The 26,724-nt window shown below is 53.9% G+C and overlaps 1 protein-coding gene across 1 annotated transcript in view; it reads left to right on the top strand.

Moving 5' to 3' along the window:
- The window catches only part of LOC113621462 (paired box protein Pax-7-like), a 55,858-nt gene extending 31,485 nt beyond the window's left edge, over positions 1-24,373 (top strand). The window contains exons 5-6 of the mRNA XM_027108291.1: positions 22,054-22,253; positions 24,356-24,373. Of these exons, the coding sequence (XP_026964092.1) occupies positions 22,054-22,253; positions 24,356-24,373 (218 nt within the window). The remainder of the gene's footprint in view (positions 1-22,053; positions 22,254-24,355) is intronic.
- The last annotated feature ends 2,351 nt before the right edge of the window (positions 24,374-26,724 follow it).

The raw sequence follows: 26,724 nt of genomic DNA, 5'->3' as shown, positions 1-26,724 counted from the left end.
CCACGGCCGGGGGCGGGGGCGGGGCATGGGGCTTTGGAATCATCTAGCTCTCTGCCCCCATTTTACAGATGAGAAAGGTAAGGCCCAGAGGAGGGGAGGCCAGGAGCTCACTATTCGAGGACCTCCTCCCCTAGACACATACTGTTCCCCGAGACATATGACAGGTGAACCCCAAATCCTGTGGGGAAGCAGGACAATGCATTACCTTTCCCAGGAACCATGCCAGCTTCCTGATGAGGCCTAGCCTGAGATACCATCCTTTACTTCCAGTGATTCTAAACATGGCAGTGGAAGGTGGTGGCTAAGCTCCCAGGCTCCAGAGGCAGCTAGACCCCGAGTTCCAATCCTGACTGTCCTGTGCTGTGTGTCCTTGGGGAAACGACCTCATCTCTCTGAACCTTACTTCCCTCACTGTGGAGCTTCATTACAGATCATGGCTGAGTGGTTTACATGATGTGACGCATACACACAGCTCAGCAGAGAGCCTCGACACACCTCTTGATAAACGTGGCCGCCGATTATTTTTACTTCCAAGACAGACTGAGAGGGGTTGAGATTGGCCCAGCTCTCGGCCCCAGTGGCCTTGACAACACGCCTGTGGTACGTGCCCTTCCCAGGTCTCCAGCCAACACAGAAGGCCAAGGGACCAGGTGTCTTGGGCCTGCAGCTAGACAGATGTGGGCATGCGCAGGCTCGGGGTTGGGGAGGGGAACGCCGCAGAGCTGGTGAAGTTTCCTGCACCTCCTTTATCCAGAGACTGCTAATTCGACTCATTCTGTTTCAAAATAATCATTTAATCTGCAGCTCCAAACCTCAGGCCTATCCCCAGCTGTTCTCCACACAGTGGTCTGGTTTCAGTCCAGGGGGACCCTGAGCACGCTAGCCTGTGGGGACCTCATGCGCCCTCCAGAAAAGATGTTGTTGGGTGTCCAGCCCCAGAAGGGCTAAGGGCACAGGTGAACACCCCTGCAAGTGCCGCATTCCCTCTAATAGCTGCCCAGTAAGATGCTCCAGGGTGCGCCGGGGCTTGCAGCCTGCCTGCCCATCTTGGCTCCCAATCAGAGTCAACTGTATGGCAGCCGGTGACTGTGGGCAAGGCTTTGGGGTGGAGGAAGGGGTTGGTGGGGCCCTGAGACGACTCTGGGAGGCATCCAGCCAATCTCGGAGCTCGGATACCTCCCCATTCATTCCCTGGCAAAGTCCTCGGAGTTCAACCCTTTGCCCAGGTGGTGCATGGCAGCGTTCCACCTGAAGACAGGCTTTGAAAGTCAATTATTTGAAACCGAGGAAGCCAAGGCCTCACGGGCCTCTCAGAGAAAACAAGCTTTTGGCAAGTTCAGAGAAAAGGAAACAGGATTGAATTTCCCTTCCGACTCACCTGGGGGAAAATTCAGACTGCTTGGTGGTGGGAGTACCTGGGAGCCTGGCTCCAGTGGTAGGCTTAGGGGCCAGGGGTGCTTTGGGGTCATCCAGAAAAGCCCCCGAGACATCCTACAGCTTCCCCCTAACAGCTGGTTCTAGGGCTTTGGACTACTAAGGTTGGGCAGTTCTTCCTTTGGTCTGACTTTATTCCCTCCTGCTGCAGATCAGAGCTAGATGCGTGTGCTGTCAGGCAAGCTGCTTTACCTCCCTGGGCCTGTTTCCCATCTGTAAAATGGAGGAGAATAATAATACCCACTCTGAGGTTCTTGGTCAAGTGTAAAGTCCTACAGAAGGGGAAGGGCTGGGGACAAGTTTGTTCTGCGGCTGGGCTTCGTCTACATCCTTCAGAGACTTGCAGGGGAAGGAAGGATGCTTGGGACCACACACACCCCTGACCTTGCAGCAGCCCAATAAAGGGAAGTCCTTCTCCCAAGAAGCCTAGACCCTCACACAGTAACGCAGCACAAGGAGGACAAATTCCAGGAGGTAGATTCCGGGCGATGCGACCGCGGGGATTGAGGTTGGATTTAGGGAAATGCACGCTCATTAGTCTCTACAAGTCGTGAGGTCCTGGGGGTGAGGAGGAAGATTAGCTGGGGGACGGGGGTGGGATTTACTCTGAGAATGTGGCAGAGGCAGGGGGATGGTCTGAATGACCTCCCCAGCCCAGCCCAGCCCAGGAGCTCCTGCCTACCTGTCACCTTCAGCTGGGACCCCTGAGCCAGCCCAGCCAGCACCAGGGCTTGGGAAGGGTCCAATCTTTGCTCTTCTCTTCCCCCAGCCAACGTCAATGGGACACATGATCCTGATTCTCCCCTTTCCTCTGAAATCTCTTAACCATCCATCTCTCAACAATGCCACCTCAAGAGCTAAATAGGAGACGGGAAATTCTGGAGCAAAGCCCAGGAGCCTTAGCTGCACGGGAGAGTCAATGGGGGAGCTTTAAAAAATCTCAGTGCCCAAGTTGCACCCCAGACCATTACATCAGAAGGGGGGCAGTATTTTTAAAAAGCTCCCCAGGGGATTCTTATGAGCGGCCCAGGTTGAAAACCCCTGGCCCAGAATCAGAGCTGTGGGCGTTCCAGCCACATGGACGCCTGAGCCACACCCTCCCAGGTTCAGCCTCCTCACCTGCAAAAACCAGACACCATCAGAACCCTCTTAGGCCGGAAGGCAGCTTAGAAGGGAGAGCATGTGAGAAAGCACGTGGTACCTAGTAGGTGCTCATTAAATGCTTGTTAAAATAATAATGGCTCCCAATCATGGAGCACACACTCAGTGCCAGGTATTTTGCATGCATTTACATAAGCTTTTTTCTGGACCTGGATGACTCCTGGGTTGGCACGTCTTTTCCCAGGGGGAGGGTTGCCTTTGTCCTGGTTTTGGACAGGCGGGTATGTCTGGAGGCCCTGGAGGAGGAGGACCCTGGCTGGTTCTCGTTTGGACACATCTTAGGTAACCTTCGGCAAACAGTGACTCAGCTGTAGCCGAGTCCCTTCCCCAGCCAGGCCTGTCTTCCTCAAGTTTCTTCCTGCAACATGTCAGGGCCCATGAGGATGTAGCAAGCGCCTGTGTCTGTTTTCCTTGGGGGCCCTTGGGAGGGATGGGGGTGAAGGACAGCGGGTCTCTCCTTTGCCTTCCCATCCTCAGACACTTACTTTACCTGACCACCCACCTGCCTCCTGTATGCTGGAGCTCAGAGAGGCTAAGTACCAGCCCGAGCTCACCCAGGATTCAGACTCCCAGTTCTTGGTCTCCAAAGCCATATCTTGCTGGCAGCCTCTTAGTTCCACCTGGGGAACAAAAGAATGATGCTCTGATCCCCTGCCTGGCTGACACCACTCAGTTCCTGAGTTCCTCCTTCCCTCCTCTCAGTCCTGGAGCACCCTCAGACTGGGGGTGGCAGCTGATGGCATTGCTTCCGGGTTTGCAGGGGAGGGCCAGGAGGAATTCAGGGCATCGTTTGAATGCAGAGCCTGAATCCCGAGTCAGTGGCCCCAGGACTTAGCTAAAACCATGACCATACTGGCAGCACCCTCTCCAGAGCCCTGTCCAGGAGGCCTGCTGTCGACCACCCCTCCTCCCGTTGCTGACATACCCTGAGAGTGTCTGTGGGTCTCTGGGACTAGAGGGGGGCCTGACACCAGTCCCGGCTCTCCTACTGACTTGCTGTGTGACCTCAGGCAAGTCACACCCCGTCTCTGGTCTCAGTTTTTTCAACTGTAAGTTGAGTTCCAATGAGTTGGGACTCAGTGATCTCTCAGGTTGCTCCTAGCTTGAACCAACGGACTCTCTTGAAACAAAAAGGAGATTTCAAACATTTAGAGACCAAGTTCATCTGGGGAAGCCTCCCCTTCCCAAACAGGGAGGTCGGTGCCTGCACCAGACCTGCGATCAACTCACATTCTGCCTCTCTGAGCCTTGGTTTCTTCACCTGTAGATGGAATAATAATCATTGCAACATGTTGCCGTAGTTAGGTGAGTTCACTAATCCGCAAAAAGCCTTTGAACAGCGCCTGGAGCATGGAAAGCGCTTCCTGGGAGCGGTAATGACCACTGGGAATGGTTTCTCTGCATTCCAGAGCCCTCCTCTGTAAAGTGCGGATAACAGTGCCTACCTGGTGGGGATATTGCCAGGATTAAATGAGATAATAAGTGCCTGGACCTTGGTGCCTGGCCCATGGTCCCAGTTACTGTAAACTGAATTATGTGTACGGGCGCAGCTGAGTCTTTCTCCCATCTCCAAGCCCCACCATGGGAGCAGGGGCGGTAGGAGCTGGGAAGTGGCGGGACGGAGGGGGTGTAGCCCTGCTCAGGATGCCAGAGACAGTCCGTCCCACATGTCCTGAGTGCCCAGGCCCCGGGGACCCGCTGTGCTCCACCACCCTCTTCGCCCACGTGGGGCCGTGGTCACGCCCGCCGCGCCCTCGGCGCAGCCCCAGCCCGGGCCTCTTTCTGCAGCCAGCTCCCCGACTCCGCCCTCTTGCTTCCCCTTGGGCCAGAGCTCTCAAATTCTAATTTATGAAACCTGTCCACTCAGAGCCCATATCTGCAGCCCCCCGCAGGCGTCCGTCAATCCGTCGGTCTGTCCGTCCGTCACACGTCATTGCTGGTCTGGCTCCAGCGACTGAAGAGTGGGTGCCCAGCAGCCCGTGTGGGCTGCAGACTACAGATGACCGCCCACGCCTGTGTGACACCATCCACCTGGCTCCTGGTCCCATCAGGCTCCACTTAAAGGGATGTACCCTTAAATGTGGAGGGCGAAGGCAGAGCCGGGGATGCTTTCAGAAATGGAAATGGGACCCATTTGTTTATAATTTACTCTCTGACACTTAACGGGAACCCGATGGGACCAATAAAGGCCCTGCCCTCACCCAACTCCCACCTCAAAAGTGCTGGAGCCGGTCCAGTTCTCTGGAGGCAAAAGTATCTCAAAGTGGAGCGAAGGGCTTTGCTCCCCCCGCCCCGCCCCTCCCCCTGCCTGCCCGCCCGCCCGCCTGCTCTCTCAACTTTTGAAAGACTCTTCACTGTTCCCAAGATCACTGGGGCTGCCAGCCTTTCCAGGCTGTGGGGCAGGATGGCAGGGGGCCTTGCTTTCGAGGTAGAGGAGGGCCCAGGCGGGGTTTGGGAATGGACTATAGCATATTCTGGGCACAAGATAGGCCAAGAGAGGGGGCCCGGTGATGGAGGAGAATCCAGTTTTCAATTTTCCTCAAGAGAAAAACGAGTGCACGAGAGACAGAATAATTTTCCAGTGTGCAGGCCCTAAGTAAAACCTCCTTGAGACATTGTGAGTTATTAAAGAGGAGGAAAGAAAAGAAATTGTAAAATCAGTTTGCCTTCAGCAGAACGGTACAATGCACTCTTATTTCCAGGGGAATCTAATTAGAGGGCAGGCGGCCCAGCCTGTGGGGGGAATGAAAGCTGGAGGCTGGGTCTGGGAGGCCCCATGGGCTGTGTGGGAGGAGGGCTGCGAGGGTAAAAGTTGGGGTTTGGGGGATGCATTTCCCTTCCCAGCATCACGGGAGGCTCGACTTGCTTGGATTCGAATCTTGCATCTTGGCTCTGACGTATGTCTTTGAGTTAGAGGTTTGATATGATCATCTGTTTCTTCATTTAAAAATGGGAATGAAAGGGCTTCCCTGGTGGTCCAGTGGTTAAAACTCTGCGTTTCCACTGCAGAGGTCACGGGTTCGATCCCTGGTCAGCGAACAGGGATCCCGCATGCTGCACGGTGCGGTTAAAAAAAAAGGGACTGATAAAATTCATTATTGCTGTAGTTGTCAGGATGAAATGAGGGAATGTATGATCTGAGCTGGACCGACACTGGGCCCTCTGGGTTTGTATATTTCTGTCCTTCGTCATCCACTACCTTACCCGTCTCCACGCCTCCGTCACTGACACCTTCCGAATCTCCAGGCACCTCGATCATCCCCTTGACTTTCAGAATCTCACGCCCCCATCTCCCTCTCTTTCACCACTGACCTTCTGAATCTAGCCTCCAGGTCCCCTAGACTCCCGGTATCACACGTCTAGCTCAGCCTCTGAGGTCGCCAAGCCATCCCCCCCTCCTTCACCTTCTCCCTCGACCTCTTGCAGGATACTTCAGATTCTTTTAGTGTAAGATCAACTTTTTTGTTCAGAAATATATAACAGAAAGTAAAAGTCCCGTGAACTGTAAGCACGCGTGCACACACCCAGTGGGACCACGGCTAACAGCAGATGTGGGTCCTTCCACGTGTATTTCACAACGCACAGGATCCAGACCTTCCCATGATGTTCATCCACTTATCAAGGGCTGCATCCCTTCCCACCAATGCCACCCCATGCCAGAGAGCACTGTCTTTTCAGCAACCCTATCAGGGTGATTTGGGGCAAGCACAGTACGGCACTGCAAGGAGAGAGGAAGGAAGCAAAGGACTGTAGAGAAAGGGGCATTGGATTGTGAACCTTCTCTAGTTTCCAAGGCCTTGTCACTGCCCTCACTTAGTGAAAGGCAGATGGAGGGGCAACGGGGTCTGACCATAGGTTCAGACTCCTGATGGACCTGGGTTCAAGTCCTGATACAGCCACATAGAGCTGTGTGACCTTGGATAAGTCATTGCCCCTCCTCTGAGTCTCATTCTTACAACCAGTTCAATATCAGTGCCTGCCAGCTCTGAGTGTTGTGGGATGAGGCCAGTTATGTGTGCCAGGCGTAGCACCTGGCACCAGTAAGAGCATCGCAAATGCCTATTATCACTGTTTTATCCCCGTGGAGTTTTATCCCCACTTGTTCCCCAGAACTGGGAAGTCCAGTCCCTCACCATCTCGAAGCATGATTTTGCCCTCTGAGAACCACTATGTTTTCAGATTCCACCCCCTCCCTGCTGGCTTAACGTAACTAACCTATAGCTGGCCACATTTGGGGAAAATAACATTATTTATTCTATCAAGATTCAGCACCCCAGGGTGCGAGTGACAGATTTTATTTTTATTGATCAAAAAAAAATTTTTTTATCAAAAACACATCAAACTAGAAAAGGCGTAAGCAGCAGGATCAAATTGGATTTTAACTCCTTTAAAAACGGGCTCCTCCAACAGCCCACTTGCAAAGATGTCTGAGGCTTTGCAGGGAGGTGCTTGCAGTCCGGGGTGCCTGAGGGGTTCCGCGGCCGCGGAGGCTGTTTTGCCACCATCCTTCAGACACCGCATTAGCGTTTGGGCCGCCTCTGAGTGGACCAAACATCTGGATGTGGATGAGGGGATTCAGTGGAGTACCTGTGTGTTGCTTTACAGAGCGTCAATCCTCCAGACCTCTTGGAACCGTGCAGCTGGCTAGCTGGGGCTTTCAGCCTGGTGCCAGGTGTCTGGCGATGCATAAATACATTTCTAATGAGATCATTGTGCAGGATGAGTCTACTTGCCAATAAGCACGTTGGCCCAAAGAGCAAACCTTCGTCAGCATCTGTCGGAACGTTGCAAGTTATTGCCGAGCTCTCAGCATATGGGGGCGGGGGGCAGTGCATTCATTCCATAAATGTGCATTTATTCACCCATTCATTCATTCATTCAGCAAATCTGTGTTGAGCTCTTCCCATGGGCCAGGCCCTCTTCTGGGCAGTGGGAATAAAGCAGTAAACAGAACAGATAAAGGTCCTCGTTCTTCTGGAGCGGAAACATCACCTCTTCAAATAACTCAAGCTGGGAGGCTGGAAGATGGGTCAGGGAGGAGGCATGTGTCAGGCGTGGTCCCTGACTTCAGCCTTTTGAAGTCACCGTTTTGATGCTGTGGCAGCTCTTTCCCCTGTTAATACCAGTGCACATCTGATTGCTGATGGTGGAGGGAAAGATGGTGGGAGAAGGAAGAGGGCTTAGGACAGAAGCCAGGGTAGATAGGAGTGGAAAGAGGTGGGTCCAGAGACTGGGGCAGGGCAGGGACAGGCTGGGCCCTGGTCAGGGTTCCAGACACCCAGGTGGTCTGTCCTGAGTCTGATGACCCAGCCACCGTGGCAAGCTGCAGGAGCAAGGACCGCAGAGAAGAAAGTTCACCTGCCAAACTGGCCCCCCGTTGGGTCCCCCGGGTGAGTGTCTTGTCCCCCATCATTGTGAAAAAGATCTAGGGTTTTGGTGCGGTGAAGGGCTGTGGGCTTGGCACTCTCAGCCGCTCTACCTCCATTCTGATAATAGCAAGAAAAGTATGCTTTTCCCTTTCCCTGGAGCAGCGTGGGTTTTGTTTGTTAGCTGTTGCTACTTTTCTTTGAATTTCTGTGGAACAGTGGTTCTCAAAGTGTGGCCCCCAGCAGCAGAGGCGGTATCACTGGGGTACTTGTTGGAAATGCAACTTCTTAGGCTCCGCCTACTGAATCAGAAACTCCCCCCCGGGGGAGGGGCCCAGCAATCTGTGTTTCCACAAGCCCTCCCAGGGATTCTGATGCCCTAAGAACCACTCCTGTAGGAGATGCTGGGGAGGCAGCTTGATTGACTTAAAACGTATGCGCTGGCTTTGGCCTGGAGCCCACCTTGGCTGAAGGAAGGCTTTGCCACTGAGCACCCGACAGGTCTCCACACCTTTCTGAGCGTTTACCAAAGAGCACTGGCCCTAAGAGATGCTTGTGAGGATTTCATGAAAGGACACAATGCGTGTTGAGTTCCTGGCACCTAGCAGACCCTAAATAAATTGTGACCTCCCCCCGCTTCTATTACTGCATCACGTGACGGAAACAAACAAAAGATGAAAGTATTTAACAGGACAAGTGCTGATCACCTTTGAAAAATCAACCCCACCAACCCCCACAGCAACAGAATCACAGCATCTTAGAATTTCAGAACCACACTATGTTAGAGCCAAAAGGGGAGAAGTTAGTCCTGCCCCTCTTTTCACAGGTGAAGAAACAGAGGTTCACAGAGGCTGTGGACCTGGCCCATGTGACACAGCACACCAGAGCATGCCTCTTCTCCCTCCACCCCCTTCCGGTCACACAGCCTGCCTCCTTCCCCCTTCCGTCCTGCCTGCTCACTTACTTTGCAGGAGGAGCCCCAAATGAGCCTCTCCCTAGCTGCCTTTTACGAATATCTTTTCAAGCTGGACATCTTGTCCATTTCATCCTCTGCTCTGTCACCCATAGCTGGCTCAGAACCTACACCTATGTGTGGAGTGAATGAATTAATATCTGGGGGCAGGAGCCTGGACAGGAGGAGAGGTCATCGGGCCCTGGGAACCCCCTGCCCTTGATGGGTGCGGTCGATGGCCTGCCGTGGACCCACCAGCATCCCAGCACTGGGACCTGGCTCCGAGCTGGTGTCTGCTTCAAGACCAAGTTTTCCAGGGCTGGGGCGTCCGCCTGACATAATACGTAACAGTAATTAAGAAATAAGCCGCCTTGCCCAGCTTCACAGCGATCATTTGGCTAAGTAACTACCATGGTCCAGTGCCTCAAAAATCACCATTGGAGTACGCTCCTTATGGCCATAAAATTTCTCGTTTTCTGCCTTTCATCAGCCTCCCCCTGCAATCTTCGCCTTGCTTTATTTATACATTCGTCCTCAAACAATGGCAATAAACTCTTTCCCAGAGTGTTGCAAATCAGAAATTTGTCCACATTTTTCCACCACCTTCCACTGTGGACCTGCTCTGCCTGGGAACAGCCCAGCCAGGCCAGCTGGAGAGGCTGGGTTGCCGTAGATTGATGGGGGCACGACAGGATGGGCTTGTGGGGAGCGAGGGTGGGGAGCGGGCAGCAGGAGAATGCACCATGAAAGGCCGGGCTGCCCAGCGACCAGCCATAGACACAAGGGGCCCACGACCGGCTGGGGAGAGGTGGGGGGGAGGGGGAGGGGCAGGGAGGGGAGTGGGGAGGGGCAGGGAGGGGAAAAGCCTTCCCCCACCTCCTTCCCCTAAGAGAGGAAGAAGCGTTGGGGACTACTGGCAAGCAGGGTTGGCCCTGGGCAGAATACGAGGGTCACGAAATCCATCCTTCACCCCCGCAGGAATCAGATGACCTTGGGGTGTCTTGTAGCCCACACTGCACTCCCAGCTTAGAATCCCAATCCCTTCTGGAGCTCCTCACTAGCCCCACCCATCATCATTCTTTCATCCAGCAACAGACATTTATCCAAAGCCCTACGTATGCCAGTGACTATATTGGGTTCTGGAGTGTGACATAACGAATAAATCAGATACAGCCCAGGCCCCCTTCTCAGGGTCATTCTTAGAGACCCAGGAGGACCTCTGGTTTTCAGGGATGGGGAAAAGGGGGCCCAGAGAGGGGTTTAGACTTGCCAAAGTCACACAGCAAGTTGGAGACAAAGTCAGGAACAGACTTCAGGGTTCCAGTCTGGAATCCCCTAGTCTTTCCAAGCAGCCCACAGGCTCCCTGGAGACCCTCCTCTGGGCAAGGTAATGGTCCCCTCCTCTGGCCGGGGTGCCAGCTGCCTGTAGCGGGCCTGGGGGTGTCACGTCTGCAGTGACTATCTGTATTTTAATCCGGAGTTCCCGGAGGCAGCAATAGGTGGAGAAGTAACTCACGTTGAAGGCTTTGGTGTTGGTTTACAACAGAGGGGAAGTCTGTTCTGTTAGGTGGGCTTCCCAGGTAAAGCTTTCTGCTCCTAAGGAGGAAGGCTGGACTCCATGAAGCGACATTAAGGGTCTGACTTGTTTTTCCAGTGATCCTGCTTCACTTTCAAACCCACGCTCACAGCACTGCCCACCTGTATGAGTGGTTCTCTTCGAAGGCGGTAGGGTTCTGAGAAATGCGCTTGTTTGCGTGGCGGTGGACGGTAACTGCTATGGCTTTTGTCCCTGTGGGTCTGTGGGGCACCCAGTAAGGAGCACCTTGATATGCAATGTGATGTTAGGTTTCAGAGTTTTCTGGGAGGCCCATTTAAAGAAAGATGGAGGTGGGGCTGGATGGAAGTTGGACGGCTATAAATGGCTCCCGAGGGAAAAGGAATCAGCCCAGAGTCCCGAGAGAGAACCTGTGACTTTGAGGAAGCTTGAGTCATTTCTCCTTGTTGTGTTTGGGAAGGCAAGGTCCATGGTTTCTTCGTTTAACTGACAGCTGCAGTTTCCATGGGAGACTGTTATTAAGAACATTCTAGAATGATAGGAACTCAGAGCTATGCCCAGTCACCCCACCCTGGGGTAATGCCCAGTTATAACAGAAGAAATATAGTTTCCAACTTTAAGAAGCTGCCAGTCTTATTGTGAAGGTGAAGCCTCTACTGTGGAGCGTCCCCAACTTGATGGGGGAGACCTCGTTCCCATCCTCGAGAAGTTCAAATAAACCTTTTGCGAACTGGATGATAAGATAAACAGAACACAGGCCTTAAAACATTGGGACTTCCCTGGTGGTCCAGTGGTTAAGACTACACGTTTCCAGGTCAGGGGGCACAGGTTCGATCCCTGGTCGGGGAACTAAGATCCCTCATGCCGTGAGGTGTGACGAAAAGCTAAAAACAAACAAACAAAAAACCCCACAAACTTAATTGTCCCCAGCGGGAGTCGAGGCCACGTGCTGAGAGGGTGGCATGGGGGCGAATGCCACAGGGATTCCAGGAGAGCGCTCAGGGTGTGGCAGTCATGGAGGGCTTCCTGGACTAGGTGGACTTCCAGTCCAGACTTGAAGGATGGGGGAAGTGAAACAGTAGGAACTAGTGTGAGGGCACCATCCCAGGCCACCGCAGGGTACAAAGGCCTGGCAGTGACCTTCAGGGGAGGCACATTTGGGGCAGGGCAGGGAGGACCCTGAATGCCAGGCTCACAGGAGTCACCTTGATGGTGAAGACAGGGACTCAGGGGCAAGCTGCCCGGGTTTAATTGTCAGTCTGCCACTAAGTTAGTCCCTCTGAGCCTCAGTTTCCTCATCTGTAACATGGGGCTCATAGTAACACTCACCTCTTAGAGTTATCATGGGACCGACCACGTGACTTACCACGAGAAAGGCACATAGCTCAAAACACATCAGCAGCTCTTTTAATGTTTATTCTCCTGTGGCCTTCCTGCCCGGTTGTGCTGTAGGAGACTTTGTGTGGTCACAGAGCCCAGTCTTCAGGGTTCAGTGAGCCCCAGGTTTAAGCCCTTCCTCAGAGCTGAGCCTGGAGGCAGGAGGGTTGATGGATGGAGCTGGGGTCCTGAAACCATTTTCCATCCCACCTTCTGTGACGACTTTCCAGTGGCTGCAGCCTTCCAGGCTCCAGCTTTGAGGAGGGGGAGTGGAGGTTGGGAGGTGGAGGAAGGAGGGTCTGGGCAGGCTTGACTTCCCAGGCGTGGGGTCCTTTCACAGTGGCTTTGTGGGGCTCTGACGGGTGGCCAAGCTACCTCTTCCTTGCCGCCACGCAGGGCGGCTTCGTCTGGCCACTGGGGCCCCAGGTGCTGCCATTTCTCCTTCACTGATGTAGAGACCTCACCCCAGGCCTCTCCCAGCCCAGCTTTCTGAGTGCCTGCCTTGGTCCCTTCCTGCCTGCCAGCGTTAGTGCCCCAGCTGGATGGCTCACTCGAGACCCTTGCACCTCTCCTCTCCGTGGGCACCACTTGCTCCTGGGATGGCTCCGCTGGGGATGGGATGCGGGATCCGTGGATGTGGCTGGGGTTGTGCAAAGCCTCCACCGTAGGAGAATAAGGAAGGAATGACCAAGGGGTATTCATTCATTTGTTCATGCATGCATGCATGCTTGCATTCCTTGCCTTCGAGTTTTGTGCCAGGCAAATGAGCTTTTGCCCCAGAGGTAGAGGAAGTTCTCATTGTATTCGGGCATCAGTCGTAACAGCAATAATAATAACAACTAACATATGTTGAGCACTTACTGTATACATGGCAGTGTTGTAAGCCTTGTCTTGCAGTAGTTCATTTAATTTTCACGTATGACGACTCTGTGAGGTCAGCGCTATGTGATTTTCCTCCTTTTACAGATGAGGAAATTGTGGCCCGGAGGAGCGAAGTCACTTTCCTGAGTGAGTAGGGCAGCAGGCTGTGATCACTGCCTCAGAGGCGCCCCTTGGTGATTTCTGGAGGTTTCCATCTGTGCAGCTACACCGACAGCCTGAGGGGCAGGCGGATGGCAGTTCTTACTTCCCGTGGGTGGATGGGGAAATGGAGATGCCACGAGGACGAGTGACACGTTCAGGGTCACACAGCAGGTCGGGGACTGAGCCCAGAGTGCCGGCTCCCCACCTGCCAGGCTTCTGCCTGAATGAGAAGAGAGACAGGGTCTGCTCAGCCAGGGCTGGGGGGGCCCATCACCCCCACTCTTGGAGCTCAGCCTCCGGACATAGTTTTCTCTCTTCCTTTCCTCCTTGACTCCCATCACTACCCCCATTTTAGAAAGGATGAGAATGAGGCTTGGAATTCAATCACACATTCAGCATCTAGAGCAGTAGGGGGCAGAGCCCGAATTCAAACTCAGGTGCTTCTGATCCCACAGCTTCTGTTCTGCCCACCTCTTCCCAGTGTCTGCCGGTGACAGGCTCGGCCACGCTCTGTGAGGTGGAGCCCCGTTGGCAAAGCCCCTTTCGGGAACTGACTCTGCTGTCTACCCAGCACTAATCACCACTGTTCAGCTTCAGCCTCTTGCCCTAAGCAGGCAAACATTAGTTTTGAACTCTGTCCCCAGGAAGTCTCCCCTGACTGAGTGCTGGCTCAGACAGTTCCAGCCCTCTACCAGCCCACTCTTCTCTCCCACACGTGACTTGGGCTTGGTTCACAGTTTGGTGCAGACAGAGCTCTGGATCCATCATGAGAAAACATGGCTCTGAATTCTGGAGATGCAACTACACAGTACCATTTCAAACAGTACTACTTCCTTCTTCCTAGATAGTCCCCTTCCTGGGAGGAATGTATAAAGAGTGCCCTCTAGTGCCTGAGGACAGGACCATACTGTGAGCATAGAAGCCACAATCAGAGAATACCCCATGTGGGCCTCGTATTTTGTAATGCGAATCAGCTACCAAAGGTTCAGAGTTTTTAAAAAAGGCAGCCTGCTGGGGTTTGATGGGGACTTCCAGGAGAAGGAAAAGTTTTCTCACGTTTAGGTTATGAACGAAGTGAGAGTTCCACCCAGTCGTCCTGAAGACACTCTCCTCCCTTCCCTCTCCTCCTGGAGTTGGCAGAGTGAAGTTGGGTCTCCGTCAGTCGCTGAGAAATAGCATAGGATTTGGAGTCAGACAGAACCTATTTGGACCCCTACCTCACCAATGCCTCCCGACCCCTCGGGAGGCCTCTTGGAGAGCAGGACTGAAATGAATCCGCGGGGACAGTTTGGCTGAGCTCCAGCCGTGAGGGCACAGAGGTGGGCACCCCAGACGCAGATGGAGAGGGTGCCGTCCTCCAGAAGGCTTCCTGGAGGAGTGGTCCCAAACTGAGTGGGAAAATGACGAGGCTTGATGGAAGCTCACACTTGCTGAGCACGCGCTTGTCCCTGGCACTCTTTCCTGGCCTTAATATACTCACTCATTTACTCATTCCTTCCGTTATTCAACAAATATTTGGGTGTCCACTTTATGCCAAGCACTGGAGATTCAGCAGTGAACAAAAGAGACAAAAACGCCCAGCTGCTTGGAGCTTGCTCTCTAGTGAGGGCCAGGATGATGCGGGAGGGGGTGGGGACGGGCAATAACATGGAATATTTAGCATATCTGACTGTGCTATGTGCTACGGAAAAACTGCAAAGCAAGGAAAGTGGTTCTTGGGGGGAGGGGATTCCCATCATTATCCATATTTTAAACGTGTGGAATCTACACGATCCAAGCAAACTGTGTTGGGAGCCTGTGCTTTTTTTTTTTTTTTTTTCTTCTTTTTTGGTCGCGCCGCTGGGCTTGCAGGATCTTAGTTCCAGGACCAGGATCAAACCGCGCCCGCTGCAGTGGAAGCACAGAGTCTTAACCACTGGACCGCCAGGGAAGTCCCAGCAGTGCTTTTCAATGCCCTGCTCCAGCCAGCAGCAAACTGCAGGCCAAGAGGGGAATGGGAAGGGTGTTCCGGGCGGAGGGCACAGCCTGTGCGAAGGCCCACGATTGCTGGGGCCGGAGACAACTGCTGGAGTCCAGGGCGAGATGGACAGGTTCTGGGGCAGGGCCAGGGTGGAGTGGCGGGGTGGGTTCGCAGCTAAGCGGGTTGCCGAGTCACCCACTTCTGGGGCTGGGCTGACTGCCTGTGAGGCTTGATGGGAGAGCAAAGGGGTTATTAAGGACTCCTAAGGTCTGTGACCTGGATGCCTGGGTGCTGGTGCTGGGAAGGGTACCCGAGAGAAGTTTGGGCAGAGAAGGTGAGTGGGAGGGGTCGCTTCCAGGGAGGTGTAACTAGGGGTCTGATTCCCTCCTCTCCATCCACCCACTTCACCAGGCCTTGTGTGCTGTCTGGTCCGGCTCCCGCCGGCCCTACTGAGCTGCACGAACCCCACGCTGGTTACAGCTGAGCAGTTCCTGTGGAGGGGCTGGGAGGGCGCCCGCCACGGCCCGGGGCCCCCAGCTGAGCTGTAAATGACTTTTCCATTTTCCAAGACCTGCGCCCAGGCCTGTTTGGTATTCAGGGACACCCAGCCCACACTCGCTGGCTCTCGGCTCTGCCCGAATTACTTGATTAAAACGCATATCAACTATTATGTGATTCATTTCTCTGCTGCGGCTGTGAGCCGGCCTATGTTAAACTGTAATAAAGGCTGGGCTGGGAGGCTGCGGGGACGGGGGAGCTCAGGAGCGGGGTGGGAGGGCGTCTCTGAGCTGGGGGGGCTGAGATAAGGACCCCAAACCTCAGGGCCAACTGCTGGCTTCCACGGATCTTCGATGACAAGGACTTGGTTTGGAGAAGGCTCAGCTCCCTCCTGCCTTCTGAGGGAGAGGTGGGTAGGTCCAGAAATTGTGACCATCTCATTTCCATGCTTTTCTTTGGCAAAAGGGAGAACAGAGAAAGTTTGGGAGGGTGGGATGGAGAAGAAGCCACCTGGGTTTTCATGATCAGAAATGGAAATCTCCATCACCTGGGAATTATAGCAAAGTTGGCTTTCACTGGGCTGGGAGTCCCAAGTCCTGGGTTTTCTTCCCGGCCTCACTGGCCTGAGACTTCACCGACCATCTGTAAAATGGGGCTAATCCTGCCTGCTTGACACTCCATTGGGAGAGATTAGTGTCGGAACTATGAAAGGGCCTGTAAACTGTACAGTGCGTGCACAAGTATAGGCTCGTGACTACTGCAGTGTGTCAGAGTTTGAAAGAAACTTTCTGAGCATTCTGTCAAGCTCTATTCATTTAAGGAGGCTTCATTAGGCCCCTGCTGTGTGCCAGGCACAGTCTCTGCTGGACTCAAGGATCTCCCTGTCCAGTGGGACCAAGAGACCAGAAACAGGCCAGTTTGATGTCTCCCGATGAGCTCTGAGAGCTCCGAGGATGAGAAGTGAAACCAGCCTGGCCTGGATGGACCCAGGACACCCACCAGCTGGGTTCTGCAGGGTGAACAGGAGTGCACTGATGAAAGGGTGAGGCATTCCGAGCAGAGGAGGCTGGAGTTCAAAGGCAGGGAGGTGTGAGACCGCCCAGCTGGGTCATTCAGGACTCTGAGAGCTGGACAGGGAGTGGTGGGGTGAGTCTGGACATGTGGGCAGGGCCAATGATTGTGGGGCCTCGCTGGTGTAACTGAGGCCCCCCATGTCAGTGGCTGTGAAATTCAGCACGCTTCAAAGGAGGGGGCAGAGGCTGGGGTAGAGAACAGGAGAGCTGCCCCCCAGCGATTTTCTCTCCACTTCCATCAACCTGGCCTGAGCTGGACTCTGACCTGAGCAGACCTGCTCCTGTCCACCCTAAAGCTTTGACAAGCCAGACAGCTCTTGTCACCCGCTCATCCCTTATTCTGTCCTCAGGCTGCTCTCAAATCATGGAGCTGTCTTCCTCGTTTATGCCTGTCCTGGCCTCAGTTCATCTGGAAGTAGTGTTTCCTCCATCAGACTGGGAAATTCCTATCACAGGGGTGAGGCCTCCTCCATCAGATTGGAAGCTTCCTAGGCCAGAGACTGTTTTTCCCCCATAAGATCGGGAGGGCCCCAAGGGAGGGGCTGTTTCTTCCTTGCTCTGTAGCGGACTCCTCACATCCCTAAGCAAGACAGGATCTGGGAACCCAGAGAGAGGGTCCCTCATCATATTCCTCTCCTGGGGCTATCCAGACCAGCTCCAGGCTCTGTCCCACCCCCACTGGGGCCTTTCTATCCAGAGCTGCTTCAGAGCAGGAAGGCAGGGGCTGCAGATGGCCAGGAGGCTGCTCCCCCACTGGTCACCCCAAATCCAGCCTCTGTTTAATGGATGTGAGCCCGTGTCCCCCTCCCTATATGTCCCCCACCCTGTGCCAGCTGCCCAGGCTTCACCAAGAGGCAACCAGCTTCCAGTGCATGGAGGACTCAGCCCCAGCCAGCAGGGCCTCTCTGTGGCCAAGTCCACCTAATCCTATTAATTTAACTCAGAGGCTAAAGGGTTCCCAGGGGTGGGGAGGGGGAGAGGCAGCACGGGGGAAACCAAAGTGAAGGTGATGTGGTGGCAACAGGGCTGTTTGTGTCCCTTCTCCCAGTCCAGTGGGACCAAGAGACCCATAAACAGGCAAGTTTGATGTCTCCTGATGAGCTTTGAGAGCTCCAAGGATGAGCAGTGAAACCAGCCTGGCCTGGATGGGCCAGGAAGGCTTCCTGGGGGAGGACACCCACCATCTGGGTTCTGCTGGATGAGTAGGAGTGCGTTGATGCTCCTTTTTTCTGTTATTATCATCGTTATCCTCATCAATAATAATAATCCTTCACGTGCCCTTTACATGTTCCAAATTACTCCCATAGTCTTCATTTCATTCTGTCCTCACAGCAGTCCAGTGAGGCATGCAGGGAAGTATCATTATCCTCATGTGTACCTCCAAGACAGTGGAGGTCCAGGGAGAGGATGCAACTTGTCCAAGGCCACACAGCAAGGCTGGAGACAGAGCTCAGAATCCAGGTGTCAGGCCTCCCAGAGAAGGACTCTTGACTAGACCAGAGCTGCCCCAGAGGGTCCCCGAAACTCCCTCTCAACCTGTCCTTCCGCCCCATCCCTCTCCGGGAATGAGCATGGGCTTACTGGCTATGTGGCCGCTCTCAAGTTACTGAACCTTTCTGAGCTTTGTTTCCCTATTTGTAAAAGAACCAATAGTGCCAGCTTCATAGACCTGCCATGAGGATGGCATACCAAAGAGTGGCTCCAACCTAGCATGGGGGAGCTCTTCTGCTGGGATGGGCCAGGATGGAGGCGGGAGATCTTTTCCAGGGGCCTGCAGTCACAGACTGTAGTCCAGCTCTCTTGAGATCTCTCTGGATCTCCCAGCTACTGGGACACGGCCCTGCTCTCCCCACTCAGCATCCAGAAGGTTGTTATGGCAACCACCATCATCCTAGTGGATCATTCCAGATCTTTTCAATCAGCAGAGACTTGTGGGCCCTGCTCTGCCTTTTTTAGTCTGGGTTTCCATCTGGGTGTCTCTCTGGGCTCGAGGAGATCCCAGATCTGTGCTCAATAAGGGGCAGGAGGGACAGGGAGATGAGGAAGAAATAAACACAGAATTCCATGAGGCACCTAGAAAGCCAGAAGTACTTTAGATGGCAAGAGCATCCAATGCACCTGGGGCCTGACTGGGCACTGAGGCTGGGCAAGGTCTAGTAACAGAAGCACCTTGAACTTATCTCCAGTCAGTCAATTGCTAACTGCACTCATGATTTTGGTTACAGTCCTACAGCCTATTCTGTTATTTCCTTAATATTTTACTTGGTGCAAAAGTATCTTTAAAAACTGAATTCAAGGGCTTCCCTGGTGGCGCAGTGGTTGAGAGTCCGCCTGCCGATGCAGGGGACGCGTGTTCGTGCACCAGTCCGGGAGGATCCCACATGCCGTGGAGCGGCTGGGCCCGTGAGCCATGGCCACTGAGCCTGAGTGTCCGGAGCCTGTGCTCTGCAATGGGAGAGGCCACAACAGTGAGAGGCCCGTGTACCGAAAAAAAAAAAAAAAAAAAAAAACCTGAATTCAAGGAAACAAATTCTCTTGTAAATGAAATATGCCTGTCACGTCCTATAAACAGATGGGAACCATAAAAACAAATATCCTAAAAACAAACAATGTCATTTAATTCTACCTGGAGACGAGTGCACGCAGAAAGGTCTTGAGGCCTGTCCTCTCCTTGCTAAAAAGAGAGACCAGCGGAGCTAAAGACACGCTGTCCTGTGGGGTAGCCACCAGCCCCGTGCGGCTAAGTAAATTTGAAGGAAAATGAAATAAAATGAAAAACTCGGATCTTCAGTTGCACTAGACACATTTCAAGTGCTCGGTACTACATGTGGCTGACGCTACCGTATTGAACTGCACAGACCTAGAACATTTCCATCATCACAGAAAGTTCTATTGGACGGCACTGCTCTAAACTGAACTGAGACTTAATCAGGCTGGGGGTTCTCCCAGGACAGGGCTGTGCCTTCTCCATCAGGCTGGGGCTCTCCATCTCCTCCCCGATCTGACCTCACAGCTCTGAGTACGATCTCTGCCCATAGGTTTTGCCTCCAACAGCCCTGCTCCCCATCTCAGCTCCTGTCCGAGCCCAAGGGTCCCCACTGGAGGACAGAGCCCGGTGTCCCATTCCCCATCTACAGGCTGGCCTCCCTTGCTGCCTGCCAATCTCAGCTCTCTCCTTCTGAGGCCCCAAGGGCTCTCTCCTTGTCAACGTCAGAAAACCGAAGTTATGCAGTGAGTTTCAGGAAGTGAATCCTTGGGATTACTTGTATTTGGCTCTGAGCCCCAGATGTGCTGGGGAAAGAACCCCAGCATGCCAGCTGTGACCGTTCCGGCCTCCTCTTAGTGACAGGGAGCTGGGAAAGGGCAGGGGGGTGGCTGGATCCGACCCCAGGTATCTGCCTTTAGGGGTGAGGCAGGCAGACATGAAGGCAGGTCTCCTTGCCATTGGTTCCCTTGTTGTGTGGCGTCACAATCAGCAGCCAATGAAAAGCAGGGATGACCTCCCGATGGCCGTGTTAGCAGGATGGGGGAAAGGGGGTCTGGGGCAGAAGGGCATCGCCTCTGGGGGATGCAGCCTTATGATGGCATCACGCATCTTGCCCTTTGACACGCCAAGCCTTTGCACATGCTCTTCCCCCCACCTGGAATGCCTTTCCCTTCACCTCCACTTGACATCTAAGAGGTTGCATTAGGTGTTGTGTTTTTTTCAGGGATGGGGGACAGTTGTCCCTTGTGGGAGGAGCCTAGACCTATCTGTATAACCAACATTTGAAGCCACTGGGTAAGAACAGGATGGGGGACAGGAGAGCAGGGTCTGAGTGTGGGTGTGGACACTTGCTGAGGAACTTTGGGTGTGTGATGTTACTTCTCTGTGACTCAGTTTCTCCCATCTGTGGTGTGAGCACACGATCTCTGAGGCTCTTCCAGCTTGACTCAGGTGAGCTTCCAGAACACAGCTTACGTAGTCTGCACATGACACATAGCAGGTGCTCTGTCAATGCTCTGGGGAATGAATGAATGACAAAACCTAGATGTACTCCACAAATATCAAAGATGGAGATGGAAAGGCAGGGGAGAGAGAAATGAAACAAGAAAAGGGAGAAAGCAGGAGTGGGGAGGAGGAAGACCATCTCTGCCGCTTTCTCTTCTCCCTTCCCTGGTTTCCTCTTCTCACCAGCCCCCTCCTCCATGCTCCTGAGGGCGCAGCTTCAGAGCCCTGGCTAGGGGGCTCCTTGCTACCATTCCTTCTGCTGGATCAGGGATGGGCACGAGGCCCAAGCTTAATGGGGGTGGAGAGTCAGTTCAGCCCCCAGGGTGTCTTCAGCCCTGACGGCCGAGGAGCTTGATCAAGCCCTTCTTGCAGCCTCCATCACCTGGACCTGGGACAGAAGTAAATTCCTGTCCTGAGAGCCCATCCAGGGCCCGACTCCTGGGCTCTCTCTGCACAGAAGCAAAGGCCTTCACCTACCCCTAGGGTTCAGGGTGGAAATCAATGGGGATGATGTGGTGGGAGTCATGGCTATGGTCAGGGTCATCAGGTGACGTCTCCTCCAGCCTGTAAGATCACTCAGTGATCCTGGAACATCCCAGGAAGGGCCTGGGTGTGGAAGTCACGTAGTCCAAACGCTTCATACTGTAAATGGGGAAACTGAGACCCAAGGAGGGAAGGTAGCCTTCCTAGGGTCACAGTTCAGGGCATCTGGGGGAGAACCAAGCCTGGAATCTAGGCTTCCTGACTGCCAGCCCTGGGCACAAGCATTTGCTCCCTTCCTCCAACCTTTCCTTTCTTCCTGCTTCTTCCTTTCGTTAGTTTTTGCAATATTTTCCAAAAATGCAATAGTGTCATTGTTTAAATGATCATCATTTAAGAAATACTAAACTATAAATAAGTTTTGAAAAGAAAACAAAAATTCTGTCACCCTGAAGGTTAACATTTGTTGGTCTTTTGAGTGTAGTGTTCTATAATGTATTATGCACGCTTTTTCCAAAAGTGGGATTGATCTCCACACACTGGTTGTACCTTGCCGCCTTCTTTTTTTTTTTTTTTTTTTTTTGCTGTATGCGGGCCTCTCACTGTTGTGGCCTCTCCCGTTGCGGAGCACAGGTTCCAGATGCGCAGGCTCGGCGGCCATGGCTCACGGGCCCAGCCGCTCCACGGCATGTGGGATCTTCCCGGACCGGGGCACGAACCCGTGTCCCCTGCATCGGCAGGCGGACTCTCAACCACTGCGCCACCAGGGATACCCCCTTGCCTTCTTCTTAAAGTCAGGTTTATTGAGGTGCAGTGAATATTCAGTAAAATTCTCCCGCTTTTGGAGAATATAGTTCTAGGAATTTTGCCAAGTGTGTTTCATCATGAAACCATCCCGAGTGCTATGTCATGGACATCCTTCCGTGTCAGTAGAAATAACCTAAATGCCCAACTACAGGGGTTATTTTTTTAAAGGAATGGCTGGACCATAAAGTATTTAACCAATCCCCTAAGGTTGGGCAGAGAGGTTGCTTCCCAGCCTTCACGCTGATAAATAGTGCTGGGGGGAACATCCTTCCTGTGCTCAGGAGGGATCTGAGGCTCAGTGCCGTGGTGGCCTGCACAAAGCACCCCTCCATCTCACCGGGCCCCCACCCTCTTCCTCCCTCTCACCTGGCTGTAGGCAACCGTCTGGATGAGGGCTCGGACGTGGAGTCAGAACCCGACCTCCCTCTGAAACGTAAGCAGCGCCGCAGTCGGACCACGTTCACAGCCGAGCAGCTGGAGGAGCTGGAGAAGGCCTTCGAGAGGACTCACTACCCGGACATCTACACCCGGGAGGAGCTGGCGCAGAGGACCAAGCTGACGGAGGCACGCGTGCAGGTGAGGGGGCGCCTGGGGCTTTGTGCTGTGGGCATCATCCGGAGACCAGGATTGGGAAGGTGGGAGTGGCCAGGGTCAGAGGGATTAGTGGGCACCCCCCAGGGTGGGGATGGAGGTTCTGCAGCAAGTGATCCAGGAACCGTGTAGGCAAGTATTGCCCTGGCACTTGGTACAGAGTAAATGGGCAGCGAATGTTGACTGATTAACTAATCCCTAAGCAGTCCCAGGGAAGCCAGGAGCGGCAGTGAGGACCTGGATTGCTGACAAGAACTTCGTGGGGGGGCGGGGAAGGAGGGATGGAGGGAGAGACAGAAAGGGAGAGGAGAAAAGGGTGAGGGAGGGAGGAAGGAAGGACATTGGTTCAGCCACAAGAGAGGGAGCTCAGGGAGTAGAAAAGTCTCCCAATCTCTGAGGAGGGGAGGAAGTAATCAGGACACGAATTCCAGAACAGACGTAGCTTCCTAAGATGGGTAATGAGTTTCCTGTTATGGGAAGCATGCAAGCCGACTGGGAGCATGTTCCTGGTGAGTTAGAAGCATGCGGGGGAGGGTGGGCAGGCCTAGAACACACCCTCTACACCCTCAAAGTGCGTGGCTCCTAATCAGTGGGCCTGGGGGAAGGGAGGGTGAGGAAAGAGCAGAGTCTGTCTGGGGTTCAAGGCCTGCAGTGGGGTGGGGGGACTTGCCTCCGCTCCCCAAGCTGTGCTCTCGGATTCCACGAGGTCTACAGTTCTCTAAGTCAGAGTCTCTAGGGGCCCGGCTGGGATGGGCTCAGGCTGGGTGGGTCGGGGAGGGTGCAGAGGAGGAAGAGAGGGGTCTGATGAACAGCTCCTGTGGGGGCCCATTCTTGGCCTGGGTTCTCTGTGAATGGGGGAGGCGGGTCTACAGAGGTCCCACCCCCAACTGTTCACTGGGGGCGCTTCTATCTTATCCAAGGGGGACCAGCCTTGGTTGGGCACCTGCCTTATGCCAGCGGCAGTGCTGGGGGCTACTCCCACGTGACCTGGTGGAAGCGCAGACCGCCTTCTCAGGTCGGGATGGCCACTCCCCAAGCCGCAGGCACAGAAGCTGAGGCTCAGAGAAGCGACGTGGGGGGGATACAGAGCTCAGCAGAGGCTGAGCTGGGCCTGGAACTCAAGCCTGATGGATGCCAAGCCCAGGTTCTAGCCATTCAGAAGGAAGAAATGGACTCAGAGCCTGGGGTTTGAAAAGCAATAAAGTTCTAGAAGCAAACTGGCATTTAAGCAATCCGGGGACCCGCGTACCTCCCTCTGCCCTCCCCACCCCCATCCTGGAGTGGGGGACCCTTGGCTGCCCCTGAGGGAGATCCTGAGGGGAAGGGGGCAGGCGGCAGCAGCCAGCTCATCTCATTCCTTCCCCTCCTCTCCGGGGTGATACCCGAGCCTGCCCCCCAGCCCCCAGCCTCCCTCCCCCGCCTCTGATCCCCCTGCAGCTGTTCTGGGCACATTCCTGGGTGCTTTCTCATTCCCACGTCTGGTGGCCATGGCTGCTTCCCACCACCTGGAAGCCTGACCGCTCCTTGTAAAATTTCTTGGCTGTCAGGGCAGTGCTTTTATTGGCCCAGGGGACTCAGAAACAGGTGTCACTCAAGGTCCAAGGATGGAGGGGGGCCTGGGAACAGGGGGGGCAGCCAGAGCTCAGGCAGACTCACGGTGAGGGGACCAAGGCTGCCGTCCTCCACCTCCCCCCTCAGGCTCTGAGCTCCCCCGGGGCGGGGCGGGGTCTCCCCCCTCAGGCTCTGAGCTCCCCAGGGTGGGGCGGGGTCTCCCCACAACCCTTAGCCTGAGAACTTGGCCTGATCCCAGCCGAGGAGGGATCAATACATGTTGAGTTTTTAAAAAATAAATAAAGGCGGACCCCAAAATCAAGACAGGAATAACAGAATATTTGTCCCAGAGAAGAGAAGGCTTGGAGGACACAGCTGCTCTGAGAGGCCCCTCGGAGCGGTGGGGAGACCAGGGCCGATAGGACCATGTCCTAAATCCCATATAAAGGTCTGCAGGGACAAAAACACAAGATTGGGAGCCACAGGCCGGGTTCCCATCGGTTTCTGCCTCTGATCAGCTGTGTCACCTTCAACAGGTCAGCTTCCTTTCCTGAGACTCAGTCTCCCATCTATAAATAAAGAGATCAAGCTAAATGAGCACTAAGGCTCCTTAAAGCTCTAGGATCCTAACTTATTGACTATCAGAGCTGTCTTGTGAGGTGATGAGATCCCTGTAACCGGAAGTGTTCGAGGAAAAGTGCAGTGTCCAGTGGATCGGAGACCCTGGTGAGGGTTCCCGCTGTGGACAAGGGAGCAGGGACCTGAAACCCTCTGAGCACTGCTTTGATTTTAGGGCTGTGGCGTCTGATTCTAAGAGCCTGTGATTCGGGGATTTTGCAGTCCTATGCCATCACGTTTCAGTGGTGCCGGGAGACGGGATACTGGAGTGGTTCAGAGTGGTCTTGGAGCCAGACGCCCATGTGTGAATTCTAGCTCCATCACTTACTCCCTCGGTCCTCAGTTCCCTCCTCTGCAAAATGGAGATGACAAAAACAGGGTCCACTTTGTTCTGAGGATTAAATGATTGCACGTAAACACACAGACACAGAGTCAGGAAGTGCTTGGCACACAGAAGTGCCCTGAGTAGGGGCCATTATGATTAAACTCCACCTCTTCTTAGTGGTTCCAATTCTGGCCACCCTTGACACTCCAGGGTCATTCATCTGGCAGTCATATTGGGTACCTACTATGTGCCAGACACGGTTCTAAGCACAGGGGATTCAGCAGACAAGAAATCCCTGCTGTCATGGGGCTGATGTCCAAGTAAGCAAGGAAGCAGGTAAATATATGTCAGGCGAGGTTCTATCAGTCAAGTATGTCACCCCCTCTGCCTCCCTTCCAGCCCTGCTCCCCAGCAGAGGGTCGGGAGCCTCCTGGTGAAGCCCCGCAGGGCATTATATGGTGTTATATGGTACCCCCGATGGCTGGTGGAGACGCCCCATCTCAGCCCACAGAAAGCCCAACCACCATGAAGGGTAGGAAAGGGGCGTGAGGCAGGAGGACGCATGCCTAGGGCCCAATGACTCCTTTCCCTGGAAGAATCTTCATTTCTAAACAACTGGGGTCCCGAAGCCAACCTTTGCACACATCTTCCTTGCAGGTGAACAAATCTGTTTCGCCCTGAGCTCCAAGATCCCTGAGCCTGTGTGTTTCTTCTAGAAACAGAGGCTGCAGGTCTGATAGGTCCCGAGGCCACCCCAGGTGTCTCCCACAACTGCCTATGAAAACATCTCACCCTTCAGATGACCAGCACCAAGAGACCAGGGCTGTGTGCAACTCTTTACATATGGCCCCAAATCAGAACGCTGCTGTTTGCCTGGGGGTGGGCTGGGCACATTCTGAACAGAACTGCATTTTGGAGGCACTAGAGGGACTGGCTAAGTAATAACTTACGCCACATCTTCTCATTACACTAGATGACATTTATGATGCATCTCTATGCGCCAGGCACGACGCTTGGCACCCTACATACATAATCTTCATCATTCTCACTGTAACCCTAGGAGGTAGGGACGATTCGTCTCTCCATTTCGTAGGTGAGAAACCCGAGATTTCACTAAGAGAAGCAACTTCCCAAAGACACACGTAATAAGTGACTGTCCTGGGACCCGAGCCCAAGTCTGTCCGTCGTGTTCTTTTCCTCGGTGCTACATTGAAAGAAGGGCCAGGTGAAATGTTCAACTCGGTAAACTGATGCTTCCTACAGTGTCCTGCTACCAGGGCTAGGTGTTGAGGGAAGGACCAAAAGTAAGTAATAAAATCCAGCCTCTACTTTTAAAGAACTCAACCCTGAGCAGGGATTCTGGGTGGGACACTGGGGCCACCACTGTCCCTCCTGGAGCCTTCATTTCCCCAGACGTAAATAGGAAGCTTGAAGTACATACTGGCTAAGAGCCTTTCCAGCTCAGCCATCGGAGGCTTTCCAGCAGAATAAGAGTTGTAGATGCTGTTCTAAGTAAACACTTTGCCTGTGTTAACTCCTTTGAGGTCCAGAACCACCAAGAAGGTAGGTGGTTCTTAGCAACAAAGAAAGTGAGGCCCAGAGGAATAATGGAATTTGCCCATCTTAGCTAGGAGTCAGAGGCAGGCTTCAAAGCCAGGCAGCTGGGCTCCAGAGTCCCTGCTCTTAACCATCATGTCACACTTTGTGAGGACGGAGGTGCCTGCTGTGGTGGAGGCAGCCCTCGGGAGACAGGACAGTGAGGAAGAAGCGAGGAGAGGAAAAAAAAAAGCAAGACGTGTCCTCTCCTCCAGGAAGTCCTCCTGGATGCTGAGAGGAGTTGGAAACCCCTCCTCAGACCTCCTTATAGCACCTTGCATGCCACCTCATCTGAGCTGACTGCACCAGAGAGCAGCTGTCCTTTGACTTATCTGTCGTGTGCCCAGGCCAAGGGCAGCTTGAGGG

This window comes from Aethalodelphis obliquidens, unplaced genomic scaffold (assembly GCF_003676395.1).
Source record: "Aethalodelphis obliquidens isolate GAN/ISIS:26980383/991018 unplaced genomic scaffold, ASM367639v1 scaffold9, whole genome shotgun sequence".
Taxonomy (NCBI): domain Eukaryota; kingdom Metazoa; phylum Chordata; class Mammalia; order Artiodactyla; family Delphinidae; genus Aethalodelphis; species Aethalodelphis obliquidens.
Note: the sequence above shows the minus strand (reverse complement) of the source record. Positions and strands in the feature narration are given on the sequence as shown.